The sequence below is a fragment of the Epargyreus clarus genome, unplaced genomic scaffold (assembly GCF_041222505.1).
Source record: "Epargyreus clarus isolate Ecla_fem2 unplaced genomic scaffold, WU_Ecla_fem_2.2 ptg000029l, whole genome shotgun sequence".
In the NCBI taxonomy this organism is placed as follows: Eukaryota; Metazoa; Arthropoda; class Insecta; order Lepidoptera; family Hesperiidae; genus Epargyreus; species Epargyreus clarus.
In genome coordinates this window covers 11,595,271-11,620,996 of record NW_027332235.1, presented here as the reverse complement: position 1 = coordinate 11,620,996, position 25,726 = coordinate 11,595,271, and the positions used below count along the sequence as shown (strand labels likewise).

Below are 25,726 nucleotides of genomic sequence, written 5' to 3'. Positions count from 1 at the left end.
TTGAATAACTTCATAAGACTATAAGTGGACTGATGTTACATATGCAACTTAGAGTTGCAGATTTTTGGAAATTAAGGAGTAAAATAGAAAACAGAAATAAGGAATCATGAAAACTTTTTAGGAAAAAAAGCTAAAAAGCTTTATTTAGCAGTGTTAAACGCTGCTGTGTTCTGGTTTGACGGGTGTGGTAAGGGAGACATACTTTTCCGAGGTGTTCCAGCTTAGTCCTCAGGGGTAGCGGCGCATCTTTGGTTCGACATCAGGTAGTAATATGATAATATGTCGTAAAGTAGGAATATGTAGTTAAGTAGAAATGTAGTTAAGTAGAAAATATGTATTTATTTGATATACTTAGTCACTTTTCATCGAATCTACTTTCGGTTGTATCCGAAATTTGGTAACCGACAGTTTCAAAGTCTAGTCGTTAGTAACAATGTGGTTCTGCAGTTAGTCTCTAATCTAAAGCTCTAAGTTTAGACTATCTGGGCTTTGTCTGTTTCCAAGGAGAGTTATTCTAGTTAAGTCCTTGGTTAGTCTAACTAGACAACAACACTCGTCTCAGTCTTTGTTTCATGTTCCGTTTTAGTTTATAGCTAAAAATACTAAAGATGGCCTGTGTGTTGAAATGCGAAGGGTTCCGGGTTCGATACTCGGATAGTTAGAGAGCCTATGTAAATTTATAAGCTTCTATTTGAGTGTAGGTTCTGGGTGCTTTTTTGTTTGTTTATATGTGTGGCCATGTATCTGATCACCGATACTTTGATTCTTATCTTATATTCTTTAAAATGGTTAATTTGTTTAGTTTTTTAAAAATAGTAGTATCATTTATGTTACTTATTTTTTGTTTATATGGAAAGGCTAGTTTTGTTATTCGTCTGTTTTCTGGTTTTAGCCGGTTGTATCTGGCAAGAGTCTGTTAGCACTAGCGTGACCATTATTCTTTTACTAAAAAAAGGATATGCCCTGAAATTTATAGCTAAAGTTTAAAAAAATTGAATTATACTTAAAAAAGCTACGGTTATTGCAACATTTTTTTATTTTAAAATATTGTAAGTTTACAGATGTTAGAGTAAACTTGCATATCAACTTCCGATTAATATTTTTGTTAAAAAAATCTGGTTTTTGAATAAAAATGGAATTCGTTATTAAATAGGAAAGCATGTTTATGTTTTTTATGTAAAGAAATTGTGTTTTACTTGTGAAAATAGGAATTTCCCGTTTAAATCGGAACGTACAGTCACCATACTTTATACAAGCTAATGTCGATGGATTGATGCATTGTCTAAAAATACTTGTGTTACATCATCGCCCAGATGACGTCATATCATGTAATGTTTGACTTATAGCTTGCGCAATGAAAAGCTTATTCGATAAATAATACGTTTAATCCTGTTAACTTAAGTATTAGGTATTATTTATTGCAGAATGACTTATTCTTGTATAACAGCGATTACTTTTAAAACGCCGTTAGGCTGATTGAAAATATTTGACAATTAACCTTAGCTTCACCAAATTGATATTGGTAGACTGTAATTCGATTCTGGAGACACCACCGCAACACCTATTTCTGCCTAGTATCAGCAGTGTTAAACTGCTGTGTTCTGGTTTGAAGAGGTAAGGAAGACATACTTACCCGAGCCGTTCCAGTTTTGTCATCAAGGATAGCAACTAATTTATGGTAGGACTCTATTTTTTCTGGGATTGATGTCTTCAGTAGCCCCACTTAATATGGACTGCTTCCATGTTTCATTCTTATATAATTAAAAAAAAACTGTATCAGAGCAGCGTGGTCGAGTATGCTCCAGGCTTCCTCACATTTACTGAAACACATGCCCAGCACGACAAAAGAAACGACAACAGAACATCAAACAACCAAAAACAAAACAAAATCAATATTCCAAAATCACTTCAACAATTCTATTCCAGACTAAATAAATTGAAGTCTTGAAGTAATCCCCGAGAGTATTCTATAGGTACGTCATTGAAATCCTCCGAGACGGGACGCTGTTCAAGCAGATCGTTACAGTTTGAAAATAGGATTAAAATTCAAATTGTAATTTGTACGTAGTTGGAACGAATGCGTTTTTTCGATTTGTTTCCAGGCGAGGAATTGTATCTACATTTTGAGTGTTGCAATCATAGATAAGGATACATCTCACCGCCTTGTAATTCAAGGAAGCCATTAAATGACTTAAACGGCTGACGATCTGTCACCCGTTTAATGGCTGTCATGGTGTAATTTACACGGAATAATGCCGACATGCGCAGTTAAGACACGAAGAAAAAGTGTGAAGAAATATCGTTTCATTCGTAAATGATCTAAAAACTACATTTTTTTAATATTTTTCAATAACGAAAATAATTGACAGTGACAATGTCAAACGGTTGCATTTTCTTGTTAGGAGCGAGTAATATTTTCTAATCTATGGTTGCAATGTTAATAGTCAGTAGCGCATGAGTAAAATGCTAAGTAGGGACTGTTTAAAATGGGTATGACAAATCAAATCAAATCAAATCAATACTCTTTATTGTACCCAATAAAAGAAGATACATATAAAAAATAAACAACTAATTTAAAAGACAATACAAAAGGCGGTCTTATCGCTAACCAGCGATCTCTTCCAGACAAGCTTTAGGTGAGGAGTTATAGTTGGGATGAATAGAAAAATAGGTAGGTAGGTAGGGTTCAAATAATAATAATAAATATAATTATAGGACTAAGATAGCATAAACATGTTGGAATAAATAAAATATAGCATACACTAAGCATCAGTAAAAGAAGGAGACTAAAATAGAATGGGAGAGATGATTGAAAAATAAAATAGCAAAGGAAAATAATAATCATAATATAAAAAAATAAAAATAAAAAATAACCCATAATAATAATATAAATAAAAATAAAAATAAATAATAAATATGACAATGCCTTTTAAATATAATAGAGGTAGAAAACGAGCATGTAGTCCACCTGCCCCGTAATTAATACAGATACGGTTACAGTTCTAATTAAGGTCGGGCACAAATACTTTGCTGCCCCTGAGGCTTAAGTTGAAACCCTCGGATACTTATGTTTCCCTTGTTTTGTGGACTAAGTTGGTGGACATTGGATAAATATGTCTTATCGCATATAACAGCTGCTATATTATACGCAGAAATAAGTGTGACAGTGGTGCTGATGGAGTCTTACCACCAATATACCAAAAACTCCTAAAAATACAACAGACAACGATTTTATATATAAACATTTAGATATTGGCCATAAAGCAAATAGGTACCTAATTTGGGGTGATTCGCGAAATTCTAGAGGGTGCTAACTGTTCAAACTTTCGGGGATTCCAAACGATCTTAGGGGTTGGAACGACTCCACCCTTAACGCTGTATCGGGCAGTAAGGGCTCTTTTTCACGGGGGCTGCTAAAATATGACCTTTGATTATATTGATTATTTGATTTTGATTGATTACCTTTGATTTATTTGATTTTATTGATATTTGATTTTGATGATATATTGAGACGTGATTGGAATAAAAGTTTTAAAATTTTTGAATTGTTTTTTGAAAATTCCTTGTATATTTATTCCTTGTATGTTACAAGTAAGTAGAACCCTTTATGTACCCATTAGTGCCCTATTGCTGGGCACGAGTCTTCTCACAGAATGAATGGGATTAGATCACAAACCTTCGACATTTTTTTAAGATCAGGTATGCAGGTCTCCTCAAGATGTTTTCCTCTACCGCAAATGATAATTAATCTTAAAGCAAATGATAATTAATTTGTAATACGCACATAACTTGAAAAAATCAGAGGTGCCTAGGATTCGAACCTCGGACACCTCGATATAAACGAATATCAACATCTATGCTATTACTGCTACCCTTTTTAGGTATAATATAACATATTTTTTATAAGATGGTTTAAAAGTGGGTCACAGATGCGTCGCATCTGGATTAAGTTGAAATGCCTCGTGTAGATGTCTCCCTTTAATTATATCATTCAACTCAAATGACTGTAGTGCTTGACACCATTTCTGTAAAGCGAATTTGTGTATGGTGTTGTCACCATGTCATAAATAAATCATGGTCTAGATATATGTTTGGCCAGAAGTTCATTCGTCGGGACATAATATACTAGATTTGGTTGAAAATTGGTCTCTCGACCGAGGTTCGAGTCCCAGACACGAACCTTGGATCTCTCGATCTATAATTTTTAGGCTTAAAGAAATTTATTCTCATAAAGACAGTTGTCACTTACATGAGAACATAGTAAGGTAATACAATCATTTCGTTGTCGCGCTTTATCAAAAGATTCTATACACCTGACGTATTCGTTAAAAATGTTAAATGTTAATTAATCTACGCATATAAATTTTTCAAATTTATATGCGTAGATTAATTATCACTTGCTTTAACGGCGAAGGAAAACATCGATATTCAAAGTCTACTAATTCGCACTTGGCCGTCGCGGTGGACTGTGGCCTAATCGTATTCATTTTGAGAGGAGACCCGTGCCCAGAAGTGGGACAGTAATGGGTTGACGATGACGATGGTACTATCAATATGTAAGCCAGATGTATATTCTTTCTATATTATCTACTCAATTGAGAATCTGCCCTTAAATTATCTTATATATCTTAGAAATAGATCGCTTCTTTTAATAATTTTAAATGTTACCTACAAAAGTAAAATAACTTTTAAATTAATCTGTTTATAATTTAAAAGCAGCCTTTCTGCAAACAAAACTTCGTAACTCAAAGAAAAATCCATCTGAAACTCTATCGTATCGTGGGCTTGTAGATAATTTAATTTATAAAGTTATTCCAGAATTTTCTTTTTTAATCTCAATCCATCTTGTTGCACGGGATTCCATTTTTCTGAATATTTCAAGCGTCTATATATTTTGAAGCAGAAATGCTAAAACACACTTAAGTTAGCGTGTAAAGATTATTTCTATTTTATTCGTAGCATTGCGTTTCTAATTCGAAGTCTGAGGGATACTCATTTATTGAAACGTTAAAAGCTATACAATTGGCTACTTGACACTTTTTGGGAAAGTGTTTTAATGAATTAGTATACGTATTATATATGCCTTTCATTGATCACTTTTTCGAAAAAAGGGCTATTCATTAATAAAAATCGAACTTTCTTTACGGTGAACGGAACGTCGCGTTAAATCAGGCGGTCAAGTGTCATTTTGTGGCGGAACGTCATTACACTGTAAACAAACAACGCTTAGAAGAAAATTGAGAGTTATTTAGCTATTATAACTAAAATTTAAATAAATGACAAGTTATAAGACGTGTACAGTGACGATGTGTACAAGTACGATCGTAACAAATTTGCTTATACAAGTTCCTAAACCCAAATCTCATAAACGTTAAAGAACTTGCAGATTCTTATATGTTTAAATCCTCTGTTTGCAAGCAATGACATTTTATACTATCTATGTAAGAGAAGTATTATTGAAAAAAAGGAATAGATTTAGTAACTCTCGAGTGATTCGTCAATTCCAAATCATTGGAACGGGAAGTAATCAAAACAAAACAGCAAGTGGAAGTATTCATATATTTAATATGTTATATAGATGTCTATGATAAGAATAGAATTATAAGACGTCTATGAGAATTCTATTTTAAGGGCCCATTCTGTAATTAATAGGACACAATTAAAATATTTCATGACTGTGTTATTATTGATGGTGCATGTGCACTGATTAAGTTACAGGACTGTATAATTAAAAATACATGATTTGCTAATATTAGTATTTTATTAACCGATTTCTTTGTTTATTTGGTTTATATGGTTCTATTAGTGAGTACACACAGTAGAACTTTTGTATATATTTATCATATGTTACAGTTACAATAATTACTACAGATCACCTAAGCTAAATTTTTGTGCTGCTTGCGTGTCTGCTTTTCTTCATTACTAAAATTATTTTCCGTAACAAATGGATATATATTTTTATCACTGTCATTTTCAGAATTAAATTGCAATGCAATAATAGGAACTGTATGGTAACTTTTCTTCCTTCATCTTGTTGGGTAGGTTACGCAAATAAAGAAGTACTATTTCCCGTATACTTTACTTTATGTTTTTCAGACTGGTGCCCACTTTCGAAACTTTTGGCTCCTCACTTCTTCTAGGCAGGACAGTCATCACATTTTCATTTTCATTGATGTACCTTGTGTTCAGGACAACTTTTACTTTTCATGAAACACAAACTTGCCTTCCTCTTAAACTGCACATACTCTATAACGTCGTCACTATACGATTGTCAGGAAGATCTGTAAATATAAATATAACCAATTAATAACCTTAAAACAGTTCACATAAGAATATAAGTATATTTAAAAAAATCTTAATAATTACTTGTAAGACAACCTTCTGTCTGAAGTCAGTTAAGAAATGTTTTAATTGTCCGATATGATTAAATGTAAATATAAAGAATGTTTTACTTACGTTGTTTATTTGATATTTCCATAGGTTATCTCACGGAAGTTTTTCTATCCATTTTGATTTATTGCACTGCATATATGGATCTTCTTTAAGCAGGTTCACGCTATCAGCTTTAATATAGTATGGCTTCATTTCGGTTCACAACATAAATTCAACCAACTCTAACAGCAAACGATTTAATTATTATTTGTCTTGTTTGGTCTCGATGTAGTGACGTCACATGACATTTGAGGCAGCACTGTCGCCGTTTTGGGATTTAAAATCTACAGATAAAAAATCGAAAATTTCTTTTTAAAAATTAAAATACTTAGAACGTATTAAAAAATAAACGAAATACTGCATAATTTATGTTTACTTATAAGCTATCATATCCAACATATTTCATATTTTATTGTTATAACTGTCAAGTACCCAATTTGCACTAATGACAACTATGGATAAGTATAGGTACATTATTGATACAAATTTCTTTTAAAAACGCAACTTGAACTCTTAAATGACAAAATAACCTAACTCTATTTATTAATGTTTTGTATTTTTCATGTGTTACATTACCTACTAGACTAACAGGCAATGTAAATAATAATACCCGGTAACCCATTGGCAGTTCATTATGAAATACCTTATACACAGCAGTGATAGCCTAGTGGTTAATAAACTCGGCCTCTCAATCGAGGGGTCCGAGGTTCAAATCCCAGGCACGCACCTCTGATTTTTCAAAGTTATGTGCGTATTAGAAATTAATTATCACTTGCTAAACGGTGAAGGAAAACATCGTGAGGAAACCTGCATACCTGAGAGATGTATAAAAAAATAATAAAATAATCTCAAAGGTATGTGAAGTCTACCAATACGAACTTGGCCAGCGCGGTGGACTATGGCCTAATCCTTCTCATTATGAGAAGAGACCCGTGCCCAGCAGTGGGACAGTAATGGGGTGATGATGATGATACATATATTTTTTTCTACAAAGGAGTATGATCATTTCTGAAAAAGATTACTGCCGACCATGAACTTTAGTAGTCAACTTCATATAGAGCCAGCGTTCCTTCCTACCTACCTGAGCTAGGATTTAGGGCATTGCCACATGAACATCTGTAGTCGAATTTTAGGATTCTAGTCCTACCAGAGGGACCGTGAAATGAGGTACTCCGAGGATTAAATTAGGACCTTATATAAGTTTCTACCTTATAACACCTTTCCAACCTGTCCACAGCACTACACTGCTATAAACCGTAAATATACTGGTATAACCTAATTATACCCAGCCGCACTAATCCTTTAAAGCCAGCTCTACTGAAGCCATATGACCTATATACCCGTATATCTATATTATATTATAATCAAGCGTTGAAATGTCTCGTGACTGTGTCGCAGACCACATATAAATTCAACTCTGTTTATCTATAATAAGGAAAAAAGAAGAAATTCTTTTGAAAGAAATTTCTTAAAAAAATTAAGTAGCGGACGAGCTTGCAGTAACTGGTCACTGCCTTCCATGGAGTTCTATAGGCAGCCCTAGATGGGATTAGAGTTATACCTGAGCTGGGACAAAGATGCATTGCTGCCCTGAAGATTAATTTGGAAACCCTGGTGTAAGTCGCCCTTACGCCTTTTAAACCAAAACACAGTAGCGCTTGCATGTTCATATAATGCGGAAAATTGATAATGTCAGTATGGTAATCATTGCATTCTAGCGTGAAACAGTTCTACGTATTGGTGGACGAGTGTGATACCGACTTAGATATAAGGCAACTATTTTAGCCCTCAGGAGTGTCGACGCAACTGTGAGAAGCTTTAGATATTTCACTTACCATAAGGTGGACTGTAAGCTTTTTTGCTCCTTTATTCTTATAAAAAAGTTGATCTAACCGTGATTTTATCACCTCTAATAGTTAAACCATTTCACAAATTGCCCACTTTAACTAACCGTAATTTCAAGAATTAGGCATTTGCCTGCTAAACTCTGTATTTATTACGATTTCGAAGTGTAGGTAACTTAGGGATTAAGGAATAAGTAGGAACCTGCACCTTTCCCTCTTACTCCTCGGAACTCATTAAAGCATCTTCGAAAGTAACATTTCGCTTGCATACGCACATGAATATGGTACGTTGATAACATTAGCATACACCCCGCATCCAATGTTCACGGTCCAGTTAGTACGAGAACGTCGCAATTAGTTTTGAGGGTTCCGTATCCAAAGGGTAGAAACAGAACAAGCCTTAGCTGTCTGTCCGCCTCTGACAGGGCCGTCCGTCCAGTGGGGCAGGGTTCGTCTGTCATTTCGTAAACCGTAATAATATGTATTTCTTCTGAATATGTAGTGGTGGCCGCTAATAACAAATACTAAAACCCTTATTTTTCGTTTTATTTATTAAACCGTAATAGGTCGACGGTTCAAATTTTCACAATACATTAACCTTTGTCTGTCATGATAAAAAATAAAAAAAAATAAATAAATAACGGAACCCCGTGTGTGTGACTTCGACTCTCACTTATCCTATTATTTATCGTCACTTCTTAGTATCGTGGTCTTGCAGCGTGACGGTATAATGAGTGGGAAGTTCGCTCCAAAACCTCATGAATGGATTTGTGATTATGAGTTATGACTATGACCACACCTGTCTTCATTACATTGAAATTATCTAAGATGCTGGGAAGTTGAAAGAAGTGGAATAAGATTCTAATTAGCAGTTAGAAATAGCTTCTTAAGTAAATATATATTTTTTGTATTGTGTACCCAGAAGGTAAAAAAGGAATAGTATTTTTTTTATAATATAGGAGTAGCAGACGAGCATGCAGTACACCTGATGGTAAGTGGCTACTGCCGCCCATGGACATCTGTAATCAACCCCAGATAGGATTAGATATACCTACCTGAGGTCGGCGACAGATGCACCGCTACCCCTGAGGACTAAGCTGGAACGCCTCGGAAAAGTCTGTCTCCCTTACCACACCCTTCAAAACGGAACACAGCAGCGCCTAACACTGCTGTTATTAGGTAGAAATAGGTGTGGCGATGGTGCCGCCGGAATCGAACCACAGAGGGTTCTACCACCTTCAAAATTTGCTAAGCCTCCGTTACCTACCTGTCAAAGTAATACTTGAAATGTTAAATGTTACCGCCACAGTCAATGAAGAAGGGTTGCACCACCTTTATTTAAATTCGTTTTATTTTGTTTCAGAGTGGAAGACGAGGCATCCTCGCCTGTCAATAAAGTAAAGTAAGTTACTATTGTATCACTATATTCCATGCTAAAAAGTACAACTTAATTTTGACGGGTTGCTTTTGAATAATGGACCTTAGTACTTAATGCTACGTCGTAAGGTCCTACCTGAAGCCTAAGTTGGAGACCTCAGTTCGAAGTTGGAGAACAAGTGTTCATTGCATGCGTTAAACGAGAATACAGCAGCATAAATAAAATCCTTACTAATATTATAAATCCGAAAGTAACTCTGTCTGTCTGGTTGTCTCCTCTTCAAGCCTGAACCACTGAACCGATTTTAATGAAATTTTGTACAAAGTTGTACAAGTTTTTATCCCGGAAATCCCACGGTAACTAGGGATGGCGATCTAAGATAGATTAATCGGAGAATCGATCTTTTGGACCCAAAACATCGATTATTTTAATCGATATTAGTAAGGATTGAATCGTAAACTATGCATTTAATCAAGTGACGATCTTTAGCAAAGTTGAAGGTACGAATTTTCAGTTTTATGTGGGTTAGCATGTTATTAAACTTTTGAACTTTTCTTTCCAGCGAGAAAAGCGGCCTCATAACGCCACCCCAACAGAATGGGGGGGAGGAGTCGCCCCCTCCAGAGAAGGAGAGGGCCGACCAGGAGGACTCGGAGAAACGTCACGCGGGCCCCGTCCCTCACTCCACAGAGGGCCCCAATGACGATCTATACGCTATCCCGGTTAAATTGAGGCCTAAAAAGGAGACGCTCCCTCCAGGATGGGAGAAACATGAAGGTGAGAACTAACTTTAGTTTAGGAGTTGTTTATAATTTAATGTTAAGCTTTTTTGAAAATCTCCAATTTAATGCGGTTTTTTATTTTTTATAACATAGGAGTAGCAGACGATTATGCAGTCCACCTGATGGTAAGTGGCTACTGCCGCCCATGGACATCTGTAATCAACCCCAGATAGGATTAGATATTTCTACCTGAGGTCCGAGCTGGAACGCCTCGGAAAAGTATGTCTCCCTTACCACACCCTTCAAAACGGAACACAGCAGCGGCTAACACTGCTGTTATTAGGCAGAAATAGGTGTGGCGGTATAACAAGACTTCCGCAGCATAAATTGCAGCATACGAATATAACATGTATTGGAAACATTCATATTTATGTGTTTGTTATTTTTAGTCGTGAAAATGCCAATGCCTAAACACTATTTGTTTATATAGGCATGAAGAATCTTTTTATATTTTTTGACTCTTTAAGAAACTTCCGAATCTGAAGTATGGAACATAGCGTTCAAGAAATATATTATCTTGCTTACAGACAACGACGGTCCATACTACTGGCATATAAAGAGCGGCACGATCCAACGCGAGATCCCCAGGATGCCGCCCATCGAGGCCAGGGAGTCCAGGATCTCGATGGTGCGCGACTGCTCCAACCTCTCTGAAGTGAACAAGTACGAGGGGAATGTCATGAACACTTCCGTCACGAGGAGCACCACCCATGGGGCCCTCGACCATGTGGACCATGAAGAGAGGAAACGGAAGGAGGAAGTCGCGTACAAGTGAGTGAGAAGTCATAAATAGGGATGGCAATCTGGTTATCGAAGAATCTATTTTTTTAACATAAAAATCGATTATCCAATTCCAATTTAAATTAATCAATTTCTAGTAATTCGATCCATTACTACTTCAGTGAATCGATATTTCAACTTAGAAAATCGAAATTAGATTTTCGAAGTAGATTGAATATTAATAAATGTGTTATAGACTTTTTTGCTGGCGGATACATATTTTAGGGGTTGTTAGCTATTCGGGGTACGCCCCTGAAAATATCGAAGATCGGTTTTTGGACGATTCTTTAGGTCTCGATTTTTTGTAAATCGATTTATCACACTTTGATTCGAATCGATTCAAGAATCGATATTTTTCGGAAAGAATCGCCATCCCTAGTCATAATACATTGTCTTTACTGTATGCAAATAGTATGCGATCAGATCATATCCGTCAAGAATCCCAAGAAAAACTTTCAACGGCTCATTTAACACACGCTGTGTAAAATATCGTGTGTAAACTGTAAATCATAAAAACGTGTGGAAATACCGCCGTTTTTAGATGTTGATGGAGATTTGTACTTGCTCAATTACCATAGAGCTAAAATTTTGTAATAACTTTTAGCAGTTATGAAATGATACGGGGAACCTGTTTAATTCCGAGTTTTATCAAAATCGCTCTCAAAGGTGTGTAAAGTCTACAAATCCTCACTGTGCCAGCTGGGTTATGGTCTGTGGCCTAAATGTTTGACTTGGCGAGAACCTTATTCCAGCAATGGGACAGAAATGTGTTAACGATTACTTGGACTTGATGGTTTTGACGTGATTGTAATGATATCTTCTACATGAATACTTTCTTGCCTCACGTAAACGACACGGACACGGACACGGACACTCCTTATGGACACGGGTCTTTTCTCAGAATGAGAAGGATGTCATAATCTACTTTAGATAGTACCCACGACACGACGCAACGAAGGTATATGGGTTTGTTATATATCTATATGTAGGGGGGAAGTATGACAATTGAGGAGGACAAATCTATGTTAGGATTTATCTCCAAAACAGATTTTAATATGGTTTTCAGTGTACTGAAAACCATATTAAAATCGTATAATCAATACAAGGAGCTCTGTTATATATTTTTTTCTGTTTTAGTTTATATATTTCTCGCCTTCATCCCCAGACGCCGCAGCTACCCCGCCCGCCCAGAGCCTGACAACGGGCGGGCGGTGCGCTTCTTCGTGCGCTCGCTGGGCTGGGTGGAGATCTCCGAAGCGGACCTCACGCCGGAGCGCTCCAGCCGCGCGGTCAACAAGTGTATCGTTGACCTCAGTCTGGGACGCAATGACTTGCTTGACCAAGTTGGACGTTGGGGTGATGTGAGTATTTTAATGTATATTCCTGGAAAATGGTCCTTTAATACTTTTTAGAGGATATTTTATGCAAATCCTTGAAGAAAATGAAGTTAACTTTATGATATTTTTTATACAATTTAGTTTCACGAGTGAATTTTACAAATATTAAATGAGCATTTTCAATGAGAATTCCACATGACTGTACCTGAAATGTGGTCGTCAGGAGTGGACTCTTGAGTATGTATAATAAAATCTTGACTCGATTACTCTCTTTCGATCGATTACTCGATCTTGACATGAGTCTTATTTAAAATTGGTCTCGCATGCATTGTTACCCCTGAAGACTAGGTTGGATTGCTTCGTGTAAGGTCTTCAAATCAGATCACGACAGCTACATTCATATAATGAGAGGCCCTACCTAGGGAGAAACTGGTGTTCTGTCATCTAACCTTACAAAGTTTTGCAATTTCTCATTTCCAGGGCAAAGACCTATTCATGGATTTGGACGACGGAGCCCTCAAACTCATTGACCCTGAGAGTCTGAACACCCTGCACACACAACCCATCCATACTATTCGCGTGTGGGGCGTCGGCAGAGACAACGGACGGTATGATCCTATTTTATTATTATATTGACTTAGTTACAATTAAATAGATGGAAGATCTATTACATTTACAAAAATAAAAGTTCTGTCGCAAATAATAGTTGATTTGCCATTGTAGCACATTATTTGTTTTGTAGCTTTTTTCTAATTTTCATGTTTTTGAGGTACAAAGTCTATATCAATTGAAAGTTTATTTTCGGAAATAAAAAAGTGTTTTATATATTTTTTGATATGATAAAAACTAACAAGTATTTTTTCTAATTATGCTTCTTTGGAACAGTGAGAGGTATGTAAAGTTTTGATTATTATATTATTAACTTATCTATTGACACACGGGATCGATTAAAATGCCTGTATTTGAAACAACTTTAAAACGTAAAAACATTTTTAAAAATTTAAGAAAAAATATTATTTACTGGATTATTTTATAGACTTAAAGTACCTACTATTTAAGTCGTTAAAATTACATTAATTCACCAACCTATAAGTAGATTTATAGGTATATTTATAAGTAGGTTTGTAGATTAATGTAATTTTTAGGTGTATATACTTATAGGTTTGTCAGTTTGTGAATTATGGCATCGTTTAGGAGTCCATTTGATAATCACCTTCCCCATAATATTGTTCATGACAACTGACTCGCCGTGTGGTGGGTGGGGGTGTCCCCAACGCCCCATACCCCAAACTCCGGCCAAAAGCCGCTAAGTGTCAAAGTTAGTGTAACGGGCGGCAGGGACTTCGCGTACGTGGCCCGCGACCGCGCGACGCGCAAGCACATGTGCCACGTGTTCCGCTGCGAGGCGCCCGCGCGCTCCATCGCCAACGCGCTGCGGGACATCTGCAAGCGCATCATGATCGAGCGCTCGCTGCAGCCGCCGCCGCGCCCCACTGATCTGCCGGCTGCGAGACGCCCACGGCCACTGTCTGGTGAGTGGTTTTTTCTCTAAAACGCCCGATGGATATATCCCCTCCCCCTCCTTTCTTCCCCAACGATTTGCTGCCATTGCAGACCTCTTTCCAGTATCTGAATATTTCTAACTACCTGAAAGACTTGCAATCAAAACGCTTTCTTTTTGTAAAGAAGTGATACTCTAGAATTAGTATCTGTTGTATCGCAAACCTCATGACATGTGGTAAATGTAAGACGTAAAGACCACCATTCAGAATATGGGTAAGGACAGCAGTCAAAAACGTGTTCCACTTGCACGTGAATACATTTTTCCTGCGAATCTACTGATCAGATAGAACTGGTTAAAATTTTAATATTCAACCGAAAAAAAAAAGTGTCTATAATTTTTGAAGAAATATAGGTTTGTTACGGATTTTCTATGGGTCTTATTACGGCACTTTTACACCTTAGACTTTAAATGTAAAGTAATCTTCTTCTTGTTCTGTCATCATCATCATCAGATGTTTAATCAACCGCATCATTTACCCAGGCGCATCATTCCCAACACCGATGGAGGAGCCGCGCAAGACGGTCCGCGCGCGGTACCTGGGCAGCGCGGAGGTGCCGCGCGCGACCGGCATGGACGTGCTCAACGACGCGCTGGACCGCCTCGCCGCCGCGCGCGCGCCCTCCGCCTGGAGACCCGTCGCCGTGGCTGTCGCGCCGTCCATGATCACCATCACTGAGGAGGGGGTGAGTTGATAACTGCGTCCAATCGACCCAGGCGCGTCATTGCCACGTCATTCGCAACGCCGATGGAGGAGCCGCTTAAGACCGTCCGTCCGCCCGTCGCTTCCGCTGTTGCGCCGTCTATGAGGAGATAACTATCACTGAGGAGGGGGTGAGTTGGTATTTAGGGTCCCTTCAAATTATTCGCAGTGCGTCGTGCAGTTGCGGCGTGCAAAATTAGCAACACTGCTGTCGAAAGATTGCAGTAATCCTATGGCATGGTGTTCGCGATTCGAGAGTCGTTTAACAATGGACTCTGAAGTAACACTACTTTTAGCTGGAGTGTAGTTACAACATTGAAGCCGTGTGTATATTTTATATGGATTTACGAAGCAGCGCGGCAACTGAACTATAGCTGCATATTTTTTTTTATTTCGAATTTGTATTGGTAGTGGACGTACATTTTTATATTTTTACATTCGGAGAGTTAATTTATAGATATATACAAAAAGTTTTTTAACATATTAAGAAGACATCTTTAAAAGTTAACCTTTATTTTTTATAACTATTTTCCTATTCGTGTTATAATGTTTGTGTTATTGACCTACAAGTACAAAAACAAATAGATATTTTTTACCTCACTATATATGCTTTTAAAATTAACTTATCTCCCACCTCCTCAGGAGTGGTCCTCCACCCCGCTAGTGGATTGTCATTAAAACCTAACTATAATTTTTATAACTATATTCGTGTTATACATTTGTGTTATTGGCCTACAAAAACAACAACAAATAAATATTTTGCAACACATTATACACTTTTAAAACTAACTCTCACCCGTCCCCAGGAGTCAACCCCGCTAGTAGAGTGCCGCGTGCGCTACCTGTCGTTCCTGGGCATCGGGCGCGACGTGCGGCGCTGCGCGTTCGTCGTGCACACGCCGCAGGACCAGTTCGTGGCGCACGCCTTCCACGCGGAGCCCTCCTCGGGCGCGCTCTGCAAGACTATTGAGGCGGCTTGCAAGGTAACACATTAATTACACAACCGACTAAACAGTAGTTGTTACAGATTATACAATTATAACATACATTTATTTAATAGCTTAATAACTTGCAAGATACATAAAATATTAAGTAGCTAATATTTGAGGAAAACTTGGTGGATTCAAGGTATATAATACATATATTAGTAGCTGAAAGTTGAGATATCTCGAAAATTGTATATTATAGACTCTTATGGCAACTACGACTGGCAAGTTACATTATATCTATCTATAATAATTATTCAAGTGCTGGGTCTCTTCGTAAAGTAAGAAGTAAAGTTGTCACTTGTATTTTTTTTATCAAATCTATGTTGTAATGTAGCATGTAATTAAATATACATTGTATTGTATTGTAGTCCGCGCCAAACTGCTATTCCGCTCTGAAGTTGTTGCGAGCAGGTCTAGTCATACAATTTGCTATGGCGACGCAACTTATTTCTTTATTTAGAACGGACTAGCAGTTTTACGCGGACTATACAACATTTTTAAATTACGAAACTACAGATAGACTAAAAATCATTAAAATGCAGTTAGGTTCTTCTGGTTGTAGCAGCCTCAACTATACTTTACTCAATATATATTTTTTTATAATATAGGAGTAGCAGAGGAGCAATCAGTCCACCTGATAGTAAGTGGCTTCTGCCACCCATGTACATCTGTAATCTACCCCAGATAGGATTAGATATTCCTACCTGAGGTCGGTCACAGATGCGCCGCTACCCCTGAAGACTACGCTGAAAAGTATGTCTCCTTTACCACGTCCATCAAAACGGAACACAGCAGCGCCTAACACTGCTGTTATTAGGCAGAAATAGGTGTGGCGGTGGTGCCGCCGGGGTTTAACCTTTGTGGTTAAACTCCGGCCGGGTTCTACCACCTTCGAAGATATACATTGTATTGTACTGTATCGTATAATGTCGTGTCCCAGCTGCGCTACCAGAAGTGCCTGGACGCGCACGGCGGCGCGCTGGCGGCGGCGGGCGGCGCGGCGGGCGGCGCGGAGGCGCGCGGCTCGCTCGGCGCCGCGCTCAAGTCCTTCGTCGGCTCGCTCACCGGCCGCCGCGCCTCTTGAGCGGACGGGCACACGTTATAGGTATGTTGGAAGATGTTTGTAATAAACCCGTTATGAGATGTTCTTCACTAGTAGCCTTACATGTTGGGCCCCTTCCTCGCCGGCACGCTCAAGTCCTTTGTGGGTTCGCTCACCGGCCGCCGCGCCTCTTGAGCGGACGGGCACACGTTATAGGTATGTTGGAAGAAGTTTGTGATAACCCCGCTATCTAATGTGCCGCACTAGTAGCGGCGGGCGTGTAGCGCTCCTTGCTCGGCGCCGTAATCGAGTCTTTTGTGGGCTCGTTCACAGGCCAAGGTACACGAGTACAGTCGCGTCATAAAAATACTGATAACACTAGAATTTTACGAAACTTTGTTTATTTTTGTTTTGTATTCATTTAATGAGGTTATTTGGGGGTAGCACGAATCTACAGATAGGATATTTATGCTGTTATCGTATGTATATGTAAATGTAAGCCCTTGAAATCTAAGAATCCACATGTTAAGGTTCTCTTAAATTCTAACATATGGTTATTTTCTAAATTGAAACTTATAAATATTCTACAAACAATAGTCATTAAATTATTCACTGCATTGACTTGGTTATGACAAATGTAATCAAAAAACTAACTAAAGTAACAATCACGATTTAACACGTTATTTTCTAGCCTTTCTTGTTTTTAGAAGTTGTATTTTGAGACACAAAAGCCGTTGTATTAAGTCAAAGTCAAAATGTTTGACTCCAGGCGATCCCCACCGGCCCGCGCAACCGACATCGTAGTGCATCGCCGCACGCTGCTTGCCGCACACGACCGTCGCTCGCCGTCCGCTGACGCCCGAATCATATCTAGTTATGTCCGTTATCCAGGCGCTGTTGATATGTGACCAGAATCTGACGGTAAGGGAACGAATAGGATTTTCATATGATCTGTGTATAAAGAGCCGTTCTCGTTTGTCAAGTTATATAGTTAAAGTATCTGAAAATAATTTAAAACCCAAGACATTTGCGTTATATACGGTTACGATAAGAGTGCAAATCGAAATCGAAATTATGAGTTATTCCGAACGTAAAGTTAAATGATGTGATGTTGAACATTCTAATGGATTTTATTGTCATTTATGTTTCGAATGTAAAAAAAATAATGGAAATGAATAAACTACTTTTTCCTTTTTTTGCACATATAACAATAAACCATTGCTATCATTTAATTCACTTAAATCAGGATTGATTACTGTGTACTTCTGTGTATTCATATATGTTTGTTTGTTTGTATGTATGTATGTATGTATTTATGTATGTATGTATGTATGTATGTATGTATGTATGTATGTATGCGTTCTCCTGTTTCCATGAGATTCTGGTCAAGTATTGGAAGAGATTGAGTAAGTACCTATATAAAGATTTGTGTTTCGTTGCAAGTTGTATTGTTGTATTCAAAGATGTATATCAGTTATCCATAAATGTAGATTTCAAAACTTTGGACATACGAATAATAATAATGGAACAGGTTTTGATATCATTGCGAGTTGTATTTTTGGTTGGTAATAAAAATACACGATACATTTAATTAATTAGAATAATATATCGTTACAACACTGGCCATAATGTATTTAATAATTAGATTATGTGTATATTTGTAGAATATTTTGCGATTTAAGAATTTGGTATTGTCTTATCACAATCTTGTATAATCATCAAATATATACCGAATATGAAATGTATTATTATCCGATTTGCCATGTATTTTGTGTGATGGGTAATATTTTATGGGAATATGATAATATACCAATTGCCACTCTAATTCGATACTTTTTATGATTACTATGTTTGTTTTTTTTTATTTTATCCGCTTGGATTCATAATAATGTGGTGTTGGATTCGTCGATAAAAAACTCTGCATTCATTTGGGGTTTCTCATAGAAGGATCACTTTTATTTTTTAATGATTAGGGGTTCCAGTCCGATACATTTTATGAATTATTGAGAAAGAAGCCAAATTATGAATCCAAATAGCCATATTATTGTTTACATTGAAGTTGGTTTATATTATTTGTTATGTTATTAAGATCCAACCTTATCTTAATATAAATCTTTTCGTATTAAATATTGTAATTAATTGACCCTGTAATGTAATATATCTTCTGATTATATACAATTTATTGGCCACATTTCAGTAAAGTAGATGTAAAAATTTTGACATTTTATCAATTATCTGTGCATCTGATATTATAGATTTTAGGTATTGTTCATATGTAACTAAATATTAATTTTTCAGAGAAGTATTTAAACATATTATAATATAATAAGTTTTTAGCTATTTTAGTATTATTAATCAAATTGTGCAAATTATATGAACGTGTAACAAGCAATAATGAAATAACACTACATATATAATCAGATATATTATTAAATTCAGTATATACATCTATTAATTTCCTTGTGTATATATGTCCTTTTCTATTTGTAAAAATATAATTACATTTTAAATAATAATTGTGTTATTTTAAGGCGATCGATTCCTTAAAATATTCTCTTTCTCTGGTTATGAATTTATTAATTTTTGAGTATTATTTCCATTTCATTTTGAATCCATATAAAACACCTCTGTACGTAAATTTCGCTTTTTTTCATGTTATGAGCTCAATTAAATTATCTGAAGTCATTTAATCTGAATATTTTCAACGTGCTTTTGTAAAGAATCAGCTTTCCGGCGCTGGAAACCTGTTTCTGAATACACGCGCAAGAAGTTCCCCAACGCGAAATATAGATCAACCTTGGTGCTTTATAAATGAAAGCTTATTACAATATTGTTTTAACATAACACTTATTATTTAAATCCACTATATCCTTGGCTTCTTTATTAAAATAGATTTAAGTTTTTGGTCTCCTGAGAGAACTGTTAGTTACCCTATAAACTACTAGTCGGTCGTAGTAGGTATGCTTTTGTAAATTTTGCTCGATGTTTTATATATATAAACTAGTTTTATTATTGTCTGTTTATACTATCACAGCTATAATATTCATCGTGGAATTGTAATCGAGGTGGAGAATTTTAGTGGAAACTTAGTTAAGGCGTAGTGATTTGGTAATGTAAGACATAATTATGATATCGGATTTTATGTGTGGTTTCAATTCTTTGATGATCAGGAGTATTACTAGAATTGACTAAAGTTAGTCTTCGAAAATACATATACGTCAGTCCATAAAATGTATTTTGGAGAACTTAAACTTAAGTCACGTTAGAATGAATCGCAATTGTTTGATATGAATTAAAAGTTAAGTTACGTGAACTTTATTTAGCACATACTATTATTTTGTATTTAGGTTAGATTATTTTTAGATTGTAAATTAAGAAATCAGATAGTTAAGATTGAAAAATAATATAATCAGATAAGTGGTATTGGACGGAGGGGGCTGTAAATACAATTTGTAAACTTAATGGAATTCGATTAAATATAGTACTTAGTAAATGGAGCGACGGATAAGGCTTTCCGGCTGAAAAAAATACATAAACACTTAAGTTTTTTGTATTGTATTTTCGGTTGGAAAGTAATGTGAGCACGGTATGACAAAATGATAACACTTTGTGCGGATGCAGCTAATAATGACACGAATATCGGAACTGTCGTAATTGAAAAGTTTGTATCTCATTTGGCTTAAAAGTCGACAAGGGTTATAGGGCGATGTGACTTGTATACGTGATAAACGTGAAAAATACATGATACATTAAGATAAATATACATTTACATTTGATAATAACGTCGAAATATACTTTGTATTTCTATCGTAAAATGAGTGTTAGTCATGGTTGAAACATCATTAATGATTGATAACATTGGTCATAGGCGACCAAAGATGTTGATCATGTTTGCTAAAGGGAAATGATTATCCGCAGTCGTACTGGTGCACTTTATTATCTAATGGTATGTAACTAACATCATATTACATTATATTCATTATTCATAGATAGTATTAAAATATACCTTTCTATTATTAAACTAATAGTGATAAAATATTTGCAAATATTCGAGCACGTTTAATTTAACTTTTTGAGAACATTGAAAAAGTTAATAATAGTAATAAATCACGCATAACGATATATGTATAACGCCGGTAGCCCCGTTCATAAACCTTGTCAGACTACAAAAGTATTGTGGTCGCTCATTTTTCTATACGATAGTTTACGATAAATCGTCACCGCCTGTGTCCGCCCATAAATAATCGTTTTATAGCGTTTGGTCTTTGATGTTGGATATAGCATAGTATATACGTATTATGAATAGGGCCCTACATTTAGACAGAGTTTATTTTTGCTTAAGCTTGTATAAAATACGTATTGAATTGCGGAAGAAATAAATATTTTTTGTATATCACCGCATTGGGTATATGAGATTATTCATATATTTATGTCTTAGCTTAACTAAATTAGCTTTTGAGCGTAACGACGTACTTTTCGGTAGATAAAGTTTCTATATTTTTTAAAATATAACGGTTTCCGTGGTGTATTTATTCCTATGTACGAACGGACGGACATTTGCCAGTTTGGCTTAATATGGAATCTTTATATATAACTTATACGCATGCCTCAAATTGACAAGGTTTGAAAACTGAGCTTTCAATGATTATATATTTGTATTTAATATCCTAAAGTATATCCGCATTCATATATAAATTGTAAGTTAACGCCTGTTGCATCCATTACCGCCATTTTGTGTCGTGTTTAAACAAAATGGCCGCCTATATTGGCGAAGGTTGCCGGGTCGGGAGCTTACAGTGCAGCAGTTCTTTCTTATGTATTAAATTATAAATTAAGAGAGACAATGTACAGAGCGAAGGGACCCACGTAAATGATTTTATTCCGAGAGCGTTCCAAAGCAGAGACGAATGGTAGATATAAATATTAACTTATATTACAATAATGGTGTTTTTCGTGTCTATTACACTCGTTAGGGCGTCTGTTTGTTGTAGTGTGGGAGTTAATGACCTTAGCTTTATTTTATTTGTACCTACCTACTTTGTGGTCACGTGTGTGATTTGGATTTGTAGATAGTAGGTATTGGTTTTGGTGTTAAGGTCATTTTTTGTATCTCAAATTAGGGTAAGGCGTTCGGGTTAGATTTCACAAATTAGCTTCAAATATACAAGTTTCAAATAAATTAGAGGTCAATGTTGCTTCTCATTATAAATACAGTATAAACGATACACTATGCTGTTTATTATACGTAAATATAGTTCTATTCACACGTTAATGTTAAGTAATTTAAAGTGTCATTGTTTGTCTTGGATTAAAGAAATGTTGTGATTCAATTAACATGGAAAAATATGTATGTAGATCAGAATATTGAAATAATTGGGCATTTTGTACATGAATACGCATTTTGGTACTGTTGGGGTAATTACGGTAGTATATATGGCGCGTAAGTAACTACGTTAGATGGAAAACAACACTATGTATATTGCCGTAAATACCGCGAAGTTGAAAGACAATATCCATGTGAATTGCCTTATTGTTTTACTGATATTATTAGGAATAAACAATTCTCTTTTACATATTATAGTGTCCAAATTTACAGAAAACTTAATTCACCAAGTTAGCCATAAAATCCAATCAAAATATTTCTTTGATACGAGTTGTTTATACAAAACGATATTGATATTAGGGTGTGGCACACGGTAGAGAAAACTTCTTCAAACAGTGTCTTATCAACCGTGTGCTGCGCTCAGCCGCAAGATTGCAAGCTTTGACTGCCTTTTATCGGATGAAATATAGTCGATATTTTCTAAAAAAATGTAAACATTTATAACGTAGTAAATAGTTAGCTTCGGACTACAGTTTTCTAGCTCACCGTTGGATGGTCTAACAATGGGAGTTGTGAACGGTCATCGCTTTGACAGCTTAAAAGCCTTAAGATTGTGGCTTTTAATAAATAATTTTGTGAAATTAATAAAAAAACATTCATAAACACACATTTTGTTGTTTCTTTAAACCCTTTTAAATACATTTTTATCAACAAAGAAGGTAATATGTGTACAAATAATAATATAGAAAATAGTTTGACTTACAACAACAATATTTTCTATTTACGTAATTTGCCAGAATATTTAATATAAAATATGGTGTATTGTTACAAATTCACAATCAATTTATTTCTTATTTTAAGATTATTTATTACTTTTTAATATTTCATGCGCTGACCAGAATACACAAAGGTACTAAGGCAGCACTGGCAAATAGATTATAGTACAAATTAACCAATATCTAATGCACGGACAGATTAAGCTCTTATATTTTCTACAAGTACAAGTCGTAAGCCTGTTTCAGGAATCGTAAGGCGCCATCTAGTAAGAAATAATATAATTACATAAAAAACAACAGTAGAACTTTGCTAATTTACTGAATTAACAAAAAATCAAATTGTACACAGGGAGACTCACAAATAAAATAAAACGTCAATATATCTATTAATTATAAATATTTATTCAATATTACATTGGGCATAATTTGGAATTTCGGCTTAAAACATACATTTCTCATAATTACAACTGAATAACGAACTTATATGGGCTTACATAAATAACTATAGTTATAACTCACAGTTTTATGTATTAAAAATAAACTGACCGCTCCACATGTAACACTGAACAATACACACCTTTATAATATACACAATTATTTTTTAAAGAAATTTCCTTGTTCATATAATATATCTATTTTCTCTGTCTCTGTACATTCTTATAGAAATTTGTTCAAATCCATCGGAAACAAAAATTAAACGTAATAAAATGAAAATCTCTTATTAATTTTAAGTTACATTACGGAACAGAAGCTAAAACTTTGGAAAACTACTTTACACATACTTTTTTATAACTATACATATAAGGTATAGCTAACAGAGGGTTGTTGGATCATCTGATAGTCGCTGTAATCTTAAGATTGTCTACGTTTTTAAGTTTTTAAAAAGCTTAAACACATCGGAAAGCTCAACACGAAAGCTAGAAAGGAGCATATTTAGTACATATGCAGAAAAAACTGGCAAACTTGGGTACAATCATGTCGTTGTACAGAAATTGCAGAATTTCTTACGTGGACTGCCATCGCCATCAATAAAATAAATCCGCCATAATTAAATACATAGGGGACACATATGACAGGAACAAATCAATAAAATATAAACGTAAGGAGAGCCAAAAGACACACCAATCAATCGTTGGTCTATCGATACTGAGTTCAGCAATAAATAGTCTTTTAAAATGATGATGTCGACAGATCCGTTCTATTGCCGAATGATTACATCGATAGATCGACGTTGTGAATGATCGATTTAATAAGCGATTGATCCATTATCAATCTATCTAATTTTCTTACCAAAGATCTACATGACATTTTGTAATAGGTAAAAAATGTCAAATCTCGTCCTCTAGGAGACAAAACAATGGATAGATTGATTATTAATTACGGGCATCTATCGATCAACGATCGATTGGAGTGCAAGCAACCTAATATACCTAATATTTGATATTCAGCTACATTTTGTGTGATGACAGCTAATACAATACATATACGTTTTTTATTATGCCATCAATATCACATATATAATTTATTTTCTTCTCAAACAAAAAATAAAACAAAATCAATCATAATACCATATCACATACATTTCCATACACACGAGGAGCGGTTATCTAATATACAGTTGAGTTCAAAAAAGAAATCGTGTAAAAACTATATTCTAATCATTTTTTTTTACAAAATACGTGTGATTTATACAGGCCTAGTATACATATAATATTAACTCACCTTCTGCAATTAATAATTATTATACCGTCGATCCCATACAAACAATTCTCCGTTGAAACAAGGCAGTAGAATGAGAGTAGTGTGTATGATGTCGACGCATAACTAACAGTTTTAGCATAGAAACAAAGGTATATTAGGGAATATACATTTTTTTCTTAGTATTTAGTCATTAGTCTAAAAAGTCGACTAGTGAAGATTTTCATCAGACTGTGACTGAAGTTTTTAAACTTTTAATGAACATCAAAAAGTCTCGAATAAAAGAAACTCGACAAAAAATATTTTTTTGTCAAAATCATTAATAATTGTAAGCGCAAAGAGCATTTAACATTTTTGACATATATCTACAAATTCCGTCGTTTTGAAAAAAAAAGTTTTGGCAGGCAGTGACATGTCAATCCATAGTCCAACGTCATGAATGAAGTGATGAAATGCTAAAAATATAAAATTAATAGAAAATAAAGAGTTAGTATTTATTATTATCTTTACTGGAACCATAGATTAGTAAAGATTACTCACTCCTAACAAGAAAATGTACCCAGTTTTGAGAATTGAAATAGTTACGTAAAAAAGTTTTGCCACGTCTCCGTGCCTAAATGTCCCTAAAATATTTGTAATAATCATTTATTTATTATGTAAATTGTACATGGTAATTGTAAATTACGCAGTATTAGTTATTTATTAGTAAATTTTCTCTAAAAATGTTTTTATTTGTCAAGAATTCAAAAAAAGAACTTACTAAAATAAGCCGTTTGTGGTTTCATTCAATTTTAAGGCGGTAAAGTATCTTCACTAATCTATGACTGGAACATGAATGACATAAGAACTCAAAACATTTCAGAGAGAAATAAAGAACAAAATATCACATAAAACATTTCATAACTGAATTGTCTTTGATTGTTTCCACATAACCTATCAACTGACATGTTTTAACATTTTATCACTACCCGCCAATAGTACATTACAATACGAGGACGAAAAATTTTTTCAGAAAAACGAGTCAGGGGTCGGAAATGGGGGGGGGAAAAACGTCCATTTACGCACGCCGTGATATAAAAGT

The 25,726-nt window shown here is 35.3% G+C and overlaps 1 protein-coding gene across 4 annotated transcripts in view; it reads left to right on the top strand.

Moving 5' to 3' along the window:
• LOC140754521 (protein Fe65 homolog) overlaps nucleotides 1–22,838 on the top strand; it is a 108,183-nt gene extending 85,345 nt beyond the window's left edge. For 3 of the 4 annotated variants that reach the window (XM_073089551.1, XM_073089549.1, XM_073089550.1), the window contains 10 exons: nucleotides 9,640–9,678; nucleotides 10,217–10,431; nucleotides 10,964–11,207; nucleotides 12,382–12,577; nucleotides 13,034–13,161; nucleotides 13,877–14,085; nucleotides 14,598–14,800; nucleotides 15,624–15,800; nucleotides 16,747–16,911; nucleotides 17,618–22,838. In XM_073089551.1, coding sequence (XP_072945652.1) covers nucleotides 9,640–9,678; nucleotides 10,217–10,431; nucleotides 10,964–11,207; nucleotides 12,382–12,577; nucleotides 13,034–13,161; nucleotides 13,877–14,085; nucleotides 14,598–14,800; nucleotides 15,624–15,800; nucleotides 16,747–16,890 — 1,555 coding nt within the window. In that variant the 3' untranslated portion in view covers nucleotides 16,891–16,911; nucleotides 17,618–22,838. The remainder of the gene's footprint in view (nucleotides 1–9,639; nucleotides 9,679–10,216; nucleotides 10,432–10,963; nucleotides 11,208–12,381; nucleotides 12,578–13,033; nucleotides 13,162–13,876; nucleotides 14,086–14,597; nucleotides 14,801–15,623; nucleotides 15,801–16,746; nucleotides 16,912–17,617) is intronic. The other variant, XM_073089548.1, reaches the window with a different exon arrangement.
• Nucleotides 22,839–25,726: the final 2,888 nt, after the last annotated feature.